Here is a 12828-nt window from a genome sequence, read left to right on the forward strand (position 1 = left end):
TCGTGGGGACTCTCTTTAGCATTTCAATAGCAAGGTGCTGGCTGCGTCCCAGAGTACTTCCTTGTATTGAAAAGCGACACCTTTAGACAAACCACTCAGAAAGCTTTTAGTGGCTTGTTTGAAATGTGGGTTCCAGTGCTTTAGTAACAACAGTGAAAAATCTGATCTATACAGAACTGTTCATTCTTTGTAGGAAATTCGGAACGAATTGTCTTGTAAGTCACAATGAACAAAACATACAGCTTACACGAAAAGACAAATTCCTCTACATTTACAAATGTGGAAAAGAAACAACACAAACACCTTTGATTAAATTTACTTTTCTTGATTTTCGTGTTCTGTTACAGGTTGCTGCCTCCGAAAGTTTACGTGTATATAAAAAAAAAAAAGTTGTTCAGTGGAAAAGTTTCCTTTCAGGAGCGTACTGCTACTTCTGAAATAAACTAATAACGGAGCTGTAAAGGTCCCTAAAGTATAGCCCGTCATAAGTTTGTAGACTTATTCAAAAGATGTTTTACTAAAAGCTCGACTTGTCTAGATTTCTCCTTCTGTAATATTGATGGGAATGCTTAAGAGACTCTCTAAAGGTCAGCTTATTCAGATATTGGTAAGAATGATTAAAACCTTCTCAAAAAGTTGACTTGCTCACATTTCGTGATGTGATGTTGATAACAATGCCTAAAAGACTCTTAGAAGTTTACTTATCTATATATTGGTCAGAATGCTTAAAATATTCTCAAAAGGTAAATTTATCCGATTTCTTTTGCTTTAATACTGATAGCAATGCCTGAAAGACTCTTAGTAGGTTAACTTGTCCAGACAAAAGTAAGAATGCTTAAAATACTCCCAAAAGGCTATCTTATCTAGATATTGGTAAGAATGATTAAGATACTTTAAAAGAGTTAATGTATCCAGACAAAAGTAAGATTGCTTACAATACTCTCAAAAGATTAACTTATCCAGATACTGGTACGAAAACACTGAAAATAACTTGCATTTAAATTTCTTACACACTTTATAATGGAATAATTATAGGTTTAGAATAATTATAGATTTTTAATGATCTAAATAATCGATATCCTGGCATATTAGTTAGCACAAAATACATACCTATGCCTAAATAAAAGGATAAATATCGGTGACGTTTATTTCTATGTAACTGGTGTAGTATAGTAACTACTATACAAACAGTGTTCATGTATATGTCGCATGTTTTGTTTTTACCAAAATGCGGGTGGTCAGCCTGCTTTGCAGATGACTGCACGGAATACCTTGTATGACACGAGTAATCTTGGAAAAGTTTCATGTTTTGTCTATTCTAAATAGATGCTATTTACTTCAAAAAGCTTAATAATTTATGTTACTTTGGAATAAGATGTTTGGACTTATTCTAATATTGCAGTAATATAATAAAAGTGTCTGTTTGCGGCCATGAAGGATTTTAATCAACTGTCTAGTAATAAACGTAATATGATTCTACTATCAAGTGACATGAAGGTAGTTTTGTAAGTCGTTACTTTCCAGTCGTTAATTAAGTTTAAACTCAATCTTAAATGAACCACTAACAACAAAAGTCTACAGAGGGTCGGTTGCATTACATTTAAACTATTTTAAGTATGGAAAGCACATGGCAATACGCCCAGTATAAACTCACGGAATATACCAGAACTATAATTGGATATTGTAGGTAGAATGATGCCCTTTATAGCATAAAAAATTCATACACGCAAATCATAAACATGGTTTAGATGAGGGAGTTAAAATTTCCAAGACGACAAATAAAAGAGTACGGACTAATATTCGACAGAAAGACCATCAAAGAATACATCTGCAAGAAGTTCTAACCAAGTCGTGGTACGAAAATGTGAAAATCCACAAAAGAAAAGGCGTGTGGTAACAGCTGTACACGTGTTCTACGCAACAGTAAACAGCATAGTTAATAATAATCTCCGTCTAGAAAAGCGACATAAACCACGTTTTCACAAGTCGCATCATGATGAATCAATCGTTCCATACTTCATGCAGTTGGAGAATGAAACGTCTATTCATGCTATCATATACAAGACGTACCGGTCATTTAACGCCTATGAATTTGTGTGCAATTGTACAAACAGGAGGGAAGTCGCCGTCCTCCTACGTTAAATAAATTATGGAAAACCGGCAGAGAGTAATGGTGTGCTTAGGACATGACAGACTAACGCTGGATTACTTTGCAGTGGAAACTACGTTGCAGAGCTATTGTAAACATGCACGGTCGTCAGACAGAAACTGAACCGACGTGGTGACGTGGCCTACTGCGATGTGGTATGATGCTAAAATTATTTAATATAACATTCTCAAACATTGTACACATGGTTCAGTATCATTATATGGAAAACGTGTAATATTTTGAATTCGATACAATAATATATTGCACGTATACCATTAATACCTGGTATACGAGCCTGCCCGGCCTCTTGATATGAATAAAAAAGAGAAAAAATCATTCCGGAAACGTAACTTAGACAAACAGAAGATGTTTGGTACCATTTTTTGAGGTCTAGGTTGCTGAACCAGACACATGACTGGGCTCATGGCCATGAAAGCGAACATAAATAAATTAACATATAAATGTAAAGTCAAACGATATAGCAAAGAAACATGCTTGAAATGTAGTTGTGAATATAATGGCTTAAGTGCAGCGATTAGGCTAAGCAATGGATCCAGATCGGATGACGGAATTACATATTCGAATACATCATAGTTAGTTTGACATAGGAGATGCATCAGTTAATTACTTCAATGACAGTGAAACATAAAACAACGGGCATAGCAACATCGTTATTTACAAAAAGAAAGATTGGAACCATGTATAAGAAGTCATTAGTTCCAATATTATGTAACGCTAACAGCACAATAAAGCCCAAAGATGCAGTGTTGAAACTGAATATTCTGTGATTAAAAATACTATTTACTGTTATGAAGAGTATATATATATATATATATATAAGTATAGGAACCAGTGCAATAGGTATTAAAAATACAGAATTTCAAAATGTACATATATTATTTTAAACTACACTGACTTATAATCTTGACTTCAAAACGAAAGATCAATAACTCGATCAATTTCGGTATATCAAATATCCGGCACGTTGGAATCCTTTTACATGTCATGAGATCTCGTAATTTGGTGAAATGTTGTCTGCGGTCATTGGAGTTCACTGTTACCTTTCGCTATCCTTAGGCCACACTAATCTTTCTGATTACTACATAGGTTTTACACACTTATGATAAGGTATTTCAGAGCTTTCTTTTCTTTATCAGATCATTTTCCCATAGTAAATCCTAACAAAGTTCTAGCATTTGATTTTTCGCATACTTGTTAAAAACATTAACAGTGTTTCAGGATTAACTTAAATTACATATTAGGAAGTTACTTTAAATCTTGTTGTCATTTAAACGTATGAAAGATATAAAATAAAATTACTTAAAACTAAGCATTTACCAGTATGTTTAACTATTCACACGTACACTGGTAAGTTAATGTACGTGATGTGGCAAATATTATGTGGAATTATCGTACGTGATATGGCAGGTGTAGTGTGGAATTAACGTATATGTTGTGGCAGATATAGTGTGAAATTGACGTACGTGATACAGCAGGTATAGTGTGAAATTGACATATGTGATATGAGACGTGTAGTGTGGAAGTAACATGTATAATGTGGCAGGGGTAGTGTGGTGGTCGTATTCTTCTTTGCTTTAACTCATAACTATTTATAATTTCTATAAGTAGCTATATTAATTACCTTTCGTTTTCTTCTGAAAAACTACTTTTTAAAATACATACTTGCTTAAAGAAATATTCGCTCCTATGAGCAAATAACGCATTTTTAAAGTTTAAAATACGTGATATATAATAATACCACACACATATATAGCTTTGTGAAACTTAAAATTATACAACCTTATTACAAATATTACAACTATTATACGTTTGTAAAATGAAAGACTATAATACACATATCATATAATAATTTCTTTATCGGTTCTGTGAATAAAATGATGCACGGAATTCGTTTGCTTTTGAATTTTGCGCAAAGCAACTCGAGGGATATCTGTGCTAGCCGTCCCTAATTTAGCAGTGTAAGACTAGAGGAGAGGCAGCTGGTCATCACCATCCACCGCCAACTCTTGGGCTACTCTTTTACCAATGAATAGTGGGATTGACCGTAACATTTTAACGCCCTCACGGCTGATAGGGCGAGCATGGACTTTTTACAACAACATTAATATAAAAGTGTGTGTGAAGTTAGAAGCGATTACGGTATACAATATTATTTAGTCAATCTCACAAACCTAAGTAACAACCTACCTTCACTAGAACATTGGGTACTGTTTCATTTTAATTAAAATTGAGTTAAACTTCATGTAAATGGTTATGTCCTCATTATTTAATTCCACTCCTGCTTAATAAAATAACGAAAAGTTCATTGTCTTAAGATCGTATATGTATATAAAAAAGTCGTTACAAAAATAAGCCACTCTTCGTAATTAAGAAAGTTTCTATATGCACCCTAATGGGTTTCACATCTTGGTATTAAACAGGATAAAATTGGAATATCAAACAAATACTGCTACGAAGTTCGGCTTCCATGTCATTATAGTTCAAGTCTGCTTACAGAATACACTGTAATTAACACAGTAAATAGAGTTACATTACATTTGGCTTTTATTTCAGTAGATTCTCCATATGTTCATTAAGCAAGTTAAGAGCAACATAAGAAATAACTAAAGGACATGACATAGGATTCCTGTTAGATTTTAAGTCTGCTTATTAATTAAAGAAGCTAAAAGTAAAATAAACAATAAAAAATACTACTACACCATGTTCGGTTTCTTACTCAGTATGTTTCAAGTATTGAGTTAACATAATAAACAAAAGCAGCTAAATCATGTTTGGTTTTTACCTCAGGTTTAAACTGTTTATTAAACATACTAAAAGCAATATAAACAAATTAAGTTTCACCTCATTTGTCCTCAGTAAACCTCAAATCTGTCTAATAAACAGACTACAAGTAAAATAAGAAACACCGTCACATCAAGTCTGGCTACCACTTCAGACGTTTTCAAGTTTCCTTATTCAACAAGCTAAAAGTAATTCAAACTATGAATAAAACTACATTACTTCCGGCTTCAACCTCACTAGTTTCAAGTCTACTTGTTAAAGAGGTGAAAAATACAAATAACAAACAAATGCGGCTATCGCTATACTATAACAGTCAAAATAGCTTGGCGTGAGAGAAAAAAAGAGACACTGAGATCCGGCAACCTTTAGTTACGTCTAAGAGAGAGAGAGGAATGATACAGCATCATAACAAATTACAAAGTATCGTATTATCATACTTGTAACACCATGTCTTAAGTCAGTAAGACACTAAAGTTCTCAAGTGCAAACTTTCACATTGACAGGGTTGAAGTCCGTTTATTAGACACAAAAGGTACCGTACATCCTTATTTGTTTAGCCATATATTATATGTTTCGAGCTAATCGTAATACTACGACCCTCACCAATTATCAGATTCACACTTGCTTAGGAAAGCAATAAGGGGATAAATCAATCAGGGCTATTTGTTTGAAGATTCTCCTGCAGGAGGTAAGTGTGCAATAGTTAATTCAGTGACGATGAAACTTGAGTCAACCATGCACTCGATTTAGTGTTAACAACTTTCTCTTTCTTTCATCTGGAAAACAGCTCAACGACACCAAATTGACCGCAACGCCAGAACAAACGTAGAGGTCAGTTAGAGGAACGACTACAGTGTCCTGTTACGGTGACGATATGAGAGCGGGAGGGCGGCTACAGCAACAGCGGGGCCTGCACCCTGGAAACGTCCCCACAAACCCACACACGCTGCCCGGTCCTCGCTCCTTAAGCAGTGATTGTTGCCAAGCTTCGTGTCTTTCACCGCCTCGTTAGGGTCCCGTGCTAGTTGGTTGTAAAACACTAGCGGCAAATTGTCAACTGAAAAGATAAGGGGCGACAAACAAAATTCCGATGGTTGTGAACAGATAGAACATTTTACATATGTTCTAACGATAGATGGCTAACTACAGGATATCCTGTGTTAAAGAACCAGCAAGTCAGAAACTGGCCTATTCTCGCTTTTATGCACGTGGACTGTATTCAAGTGGTCAAAGTCTACCGGAGTTTACTTGATTCACAAAATTATTATGAAACAAAAGTCGCTAGTTGAAAAGAAGAGAAGACATCCACACTCTAGACTTTGACTGTGAATTATCCAATCTCTGTTGTATTTAGGTTCTTGTTTGAATACGATTCAATCAAGCTGTAAATTCTGAACTAGTCAGACTATTGTAAATAAATCGTATCAAAGACTGTAATTCATACAAATAATCCGTTATAATTCAATAGGGCCATATATAATCAAATTATAGTTTGTAAATCAATCTTATCAGGTCGCAGAATATGAAAGAATCTTATCTTTATGAATCAAACATACCGAACTGTATATTAAACTAAACTATAGATCTGGATTTAATTGAACAAAATGTTATAAACCAGCAAGACAACGAAGTGTAAATCAGTCAGAATTCTGGTTGTGGATCAATCTGGATTAATGTAATACACCATAGTTTGTGATTAAGTCAGTCCAGAAGTTCTTAATTTCACATCAGTATATAATTATATTTACATACGTTCAGGGAAAGATAAATTTACCAAACCGTCTCAACTTGTTCTACACGTATATGGACGCTAGCAATCACTTTTAATATCCAGAAACACAGTAAAGGAAAAATAAAATATTTAAACGTTACTCAATAAAATACAATACATATCTATATATTTTCTACAAGTTGCTCAGCTCTTATTCACACCAAACTTTCTTAATTTATTGTTAATTGTCTTATTTATTTCTGACTTTATTACAACTCTTAATATGTTCTCTTACCTTTTTCTGCATCTGTGAATTGATACTACAACGTTGATAATACACTCCAGTGTAATCATAAACTGATAAAATATTGATAACAGAAGATTTTTTACTTTCTTCTATTATACGTCGTTTAGCGATATTCTTACGGGCACACCTACTTCTTAAACAACGTGATTATATTGTTATTTTTGTAAACAATTACGCTCAGCTAAGGACGTCAAAGATCCTTAAAATAAAAGTTTAGAAATTATACATTAGTTTTAGTCAGCTAAACAAAATAACATTCGATGAAATAAACAGAGTTAGTGCAAAACAGACAGTCTTGAAACTCAGCTAGCCAGCTCAGCGTATAATGGAAAACAAAGCACAGTAAATTACTAGGCTATGTTGTTTATAACAACAAAGCTCGTACTACAAATAATTTACTTACAAAGATTGGAGTTGAAAGTGATTCACGTCCCTAACATTATCAAGCACTTTATTAGCACTTCGTCACATCACTAACGAAATGTTTACACGAAGAATAAAAATCAAATAATGAACTTTGATAAAAGAAAACTCGGTAAGAAGTGATCTAATAAAATATGAAACTTTTGAAATAAAGAAATAAAAGGAAATGGATGATTGGAAAGACCAATATAAACTATTTTGTGACCGGTGAAGTAGTTTAAACTATTTCCTTATTATTAATATAAATCAACGACTTATTAACTGTAAACATGGAGTATATTTGAGAGAAATAATAATACAAAATAATGATAATTTTATGTAAAAATGATGAATACGATAAAATATTACGAACATGTAACTCGAAAGAGAATTTCACGATAAACCACCAACAAGTGAGTACAAAGAGGAATGACGTAAAACACAGGATAGTAACCTGTAACTTACAGGGAGTGATTGAGGCGATGGGGACAATGTAAGAAGCTTGAAGTAGAAGACTGTGTCTCATTTTCAGCAGTTCAGGATTTTGAAACAACATGAATTACAAGGTCAAAACATCTTTATCACAAACAAAGAAACTGAAGTGATAAAAATCATAGATAACAGTTGGTTACTTGAGTATAATGTATTCGGGAAAACAGAAATAACTAGATGGTAGTTTGTAAGGTATATAGTGTAGATGAAGCGTTAGAAACAACTAAAGAAACACAAAACAGTAGCTTGTAACAAGTAAATAAACACAAATTAGGAACCTGTATGCTCGTAATACCATGAGCAAAATACCATTTAGAATGATAGTACGACTATACTTTCGAAGTATAACTGAACTATTACGCGTGAAAAGTGTGCTTTGTTACAGCAAAGCCACATTGGTCTATCTGCTGTGTCCCGCAGAAGGAAATGGAATTCCTTATTTTAGAGTTGCAAGTCAATAGAATTACCGTTGTCCCATCGGGGGACTACATATGACGAGAGAAACACAAAATATGAAGAAGTTGAAGCTTTGATAACAACTAAAAGTAACAAACTAGAAGTGTTATCTTATACGAAATTGTTAAATTACTGGAGAAATCTAAAATAAATTCACATAATTTGTTGATGTGTTGGTAGTAACCATCTAGATAAATACACATAGTAAAAACTCATATCATTCGAAACAATAACGTGAACAAAAAAAATGGAACTTTTATATTATAAGAAGAAGGTAACACATTGGGAATAGCTTGATAAACACAAAGTAGAAACTTGTAACATGGATAGTTGAAGTGTTTGAAACAACTAAAGAAACATCAAACAGAAACTTGTAAGTTTTAGAGAAATTTAAATTGTTAGGAATAGCTAAATAAACAAAAACTGAGGCTTGTAACGCGTACGGATATTTTAAATGTTCGAGACAGCTTATTACACATGAAGTATAAACATATAACTTTCACAGACATTTGATGTGTTGAGGACAACGAAAGAAACACGACCTAGAAACTTCTAATTTAAACACGTGGGGTAGACTGTGGGAGAAACTTTACAAGTGTAAGTAATGTATGAAACATGAAACTATAGGTGATACAAATTAAGCGAGATGTAAAGTAACAAGAATGAGGTAGAAAAGATAAATTACGTGTGGTTTTAAAGTATTGTTTTAAATTTCTAACTGATAATAATGTGAGAAATTCGTCACATTCAAATACTTTCAATACTATGAATTTTGAAATATATACTATTTGACTGATTATACATATGATATGAATATCTAAGTATTAGAATAAATCAAGTAGTTGCAACACGTCAGGAACAGAGAAAAGCTTTATAGCAGTAACAGGCAGCTTATGACATCTTCAAGTTAACCTATACCCTAAGAAGTAAAAATAACGTACCACTACAACACAAGTGGTATGCAAGAGTTATTAATATCTCTAAGTGATGACAGCTGGTTGAGTTAGGCGCTAAGTACTCAAAACATAAACTTTGATTACATATTCTTTGAAGGTGTATTTTGAAAGCAGCAGCAAAGAGAGTTTATATATATATATATATATAAAGATAGATAATTTTTATTCAAATGTTTCACCTTCGGCTTAGGACTGGCAACGGAGTTTCGCGTCTCTTGAAGTTGTTTGAAGACCGCATGTGTGATACACAGACAACCTTCAGTTGGTCATCGCTGCTATACAGTTTCTTTACATCACAAAGTAAAACTGTGTTTTATTAGTATATAAGCAGATAGAATGAGTGTCTGCCATATGAATTTCGTAGTACTTGCTTGACAAATGCATTTCATGTGCTTAAAAGTTGGTGACATTGTATTTCAAGAATTCGGCACTGAGACGACCCTCTTAGCTCAATTTCGTTTTTAGTTTCTTCAAGGTTTGTGTGAGTTCTATAGTGCTAGGGTTGAAAGTAAAGCTCAAGGCAATCTGATTCGCGTCTTACAATTCTGTGATAAAAATACATCTCTGTTGCTGTTTCTAAATACAGTAATTAGGTTAAAAACTAATGATGTCAAGCAATACTTGGGGGAGAAAGCTCTGTCCAAGATAACGTTAAACGTACGTAACCGTTTTCTACATATCTGTATCAGCTGACCACTGTCCATTGTGAGGCAAGGGTCATCAGCCAGACACAGAAATGTCATCGCATTGCCCGTGATTAGAGACGGGCAAAGTTTATATATATATATAGCCAGAACGTGTTGTCTACATAGAGAACTATGACCTACCTTAAAGAGGGGAACTTCTTTGATCTTATGGTGACACATCCTAGATATATCAATTGTCAATAAACTTGTTACGTCAGACAAAGATGGTTTAAATACGTCATTCAGATCACAAAATAAGGCTTAATATTTCTCAAAGTCTTCAAACATTTAGAATTTGTGTCACAGGTCACAACTCTTTCACTGCTTATATTTTATGATATGAAATGAAAGCATAAGAACTTGCTTAGAAAATAAATATAAAGTTAACCTTGAAATTAACCTCTAAGAATGATACATTTTCTCCCCAATTTTATAGTGTTTTTTTGTTTTTTTAAATTTAGGAAATGTGTTTTTGTTTATAAAGTCTGGAAATTAAACTTAGGTGTTCTTTATCAAGATGTTTGACAGTAATTTTCATTTCAAACGTGATCAGTGTACTTTAGTTTGATGAATTGGTGTCGGATCCAGGTTTCATTCCTATATATTTAAACGATTTTTTTATGTTATTTACGTTCGCAGTCAGTTATATATTAAAAAATGATCTAAACCAAACTCACTACCCTCATTGGCTTAACGGTAAGTCTGAGGGCTTATAACACTAAATATCGGGTTTAGCTATCCTTGGTAGGCACAGCACAGACAACCCATTGTTGTAACTTTGCGCTTAACAACAACAAAAAATAAATTATAAAAACACCAACTAAAAACATGCATCCAATAAATTTAACATTAGTTTTCTGGCGTCTTCATATTTATAAAAAATACATGTCAATAATATTCATTATTTTATTACAAACTACCATCAATACTCATTCAGAACTACTGTTGAGGCTGTAGTTCGCTACGTATAAAATATTATTACCCCTCATGTATTTCATTTATTGTTGTTACATAGGACATGGTATACAACATTGTTAGATCGACAATATCCTGTTATTAATAGATATAAAGTATTTTACATACATCATTGTTGTAAAGTAACTACCGTGTTTCTCCGAAAATAAGACAGGGCTTATTTTAATTTTCACTCCAAAATATGACACTAGGGCTTATTTTCGGGGGATGTCTTATTTTGATATATTAAAAAAATGAAGTTATAAAGTAAAACTATTAAACTAACCATTTAAAATAAACTATTATTAAACTATTAAACTACCTGGTTAATACTTAAACAAACTAATTAACTAACTATTAAACTAATTAATAAATTAATTTTTTTTATTTCTTTCCTCTTCCTGCCACTCTTAACTAGGGCTTATTTTAAGGGTAGGGCTTATATTAAAACTATCCCCAAAAATCACACTAGGTCTTATTTTATGGGTAGGTCTTATTATCGGAGAAACACGGTATCTAATACCATTACAGTGTATAATAACACATCAGAGTTTGATACTGATTGTTCTATTGTTAAAGAAAGATGTATACATTATCTGTTACATATAGCATTATACCGATGAATAAAAAAATGTTATAAATATATTATTACTGACAGCTCCTTCAAAGTATTTTGATAGCTAAAACAAAATATTTTGGAATAGTATGGGTACTTTTTCATAATGAATGTTGTGTTTATTAACACGTACCACATTTAAAATTAACGTAAAAACATATTTACTGTTTTGTCGTCTTTATTCTGTGGTTTATATCTAAACATATACAAGTATTCATTCTATATTTTGAGTTTCTCTTAGCCTTACCTCGCTTTTTGTGTTCCACACCTAAGTCATGTCTGATATTAGGACTGCTGGAGCAGGGGGTGCTGGCGTTTTCATGAATACTGTGTCGGTGGGAAGAGAGTCCAGACACGGGGAGCTGGCTCGCGTGCAGCCCGTGGACTGACACCGAAGGGGGAACCGATACCGGGACGGCTGATACCTGGGCCAACGGTGTTACCGGGCCCATAGCCGCAGGATGGGACGTGGCAATCACCGGCATAGCAGTTGTGTCGTGAACGACGTGGTGAGGCGAAGCAACGCCAGCCACCAGGTCTTGCAGGCACAAAGATTCGTTTAATGAGTCCATCGAGCAATTACTGCGGATTACAGAAGCTTCGAAAGACTGGTGGTTGGTTAAGCCTGCGAGCGCGCCTTGAGCTACGGCTGACTGTGGCGCCTAATCTCAACGTCCGATCAAAAAGGATTTGAATCACAGACTGTCAAGATTCATCAGTATTTGCCTGAACTTGGGAACATTGAGCAAGGTGCACGCGCCGAGATCAGTGGCCAAGCCCTCTGATGCTGGAGGATTCTCTTTCAACTTTAGGGTTCGTCCTTTAAGCTACAAAAATGACTCGGATGGACTTGCTTCCTCTGACTGCTCGAAGACTAAGTCCAGTAAAGCGCGTGAGAAGAATGCAGCAAGAGTTCATTCACGGTATGTTACTCCTGCATTCAAGCGCCTTGCTAAAACTACCTCCTTGTGTTGGTCATTTCCCGCCACATATAAGTTAGTGCGCAGGCCAGAGGCCACTCCACTTCCCCAGTTTCGTTTGAGCTCCCAACTCCGCCTATTTTTCACAAAAGCTGACGTCATATATTGATTCATGTGAGGACGGCCCAACTTTTACGACATCCTCTCTATTGACCAATAAGCATTGTGGAATGCAAAACAAGGCGACGGCATAGTTCCGCCCCGACTCAAGTCTAGTTCCATGATATGGCCGTATTTATTTCTCCAGAAAGGTTTGTATATCAGAGTGAAAACTCACACTGTTTTAGGACCGATGTAGCTATTCAATTTGAAGTGTA

The 12828-nt window shown here is 34.3% G+C and overlaps 1 protein-coding gene across 1 annotated transcript in view; it reads right to left on the reverse strand.

Annotated features, from left to right (window-relative positions):
* The window catches only part of LOC143255846 (pituitary homeobox x-like), a 54377-nt gene extending 41790 nt beyond the window's left edge, over positions 1–12587 (reverse strand). Inside the window, exon 1 of the mRNA XM_076512167.1 lies at positions 11779–12587. Within this exon, the coding sequence (XP_076368282.1) occupies positions 11779–12103 (325 nt within the window). The 5' untranslated portion in view covers positions 12104–12587. The remainder of the gene's footprint in view (positions 1–11778) is intronic.
* Between the last annotated feature and the right edge of the window lie 241 nt (positions 12588–12828).

The sequence above is a fragment of the Tachypleus tridentatus genome, chromosome 7, assembly GCF_004210375.1.
Source record: "Tachypleus tridentatus isolate NWPU-2018 chromosome 7, ASM421037v1, whole genome shotgun sequence".
Classification (NCBI taxonomy): Eukaryota; Metazoa; Arthropoda; class Merostomata; order Xiphosura; family Limulidae; genus Tachypleus; species Tachypleus tridentatus.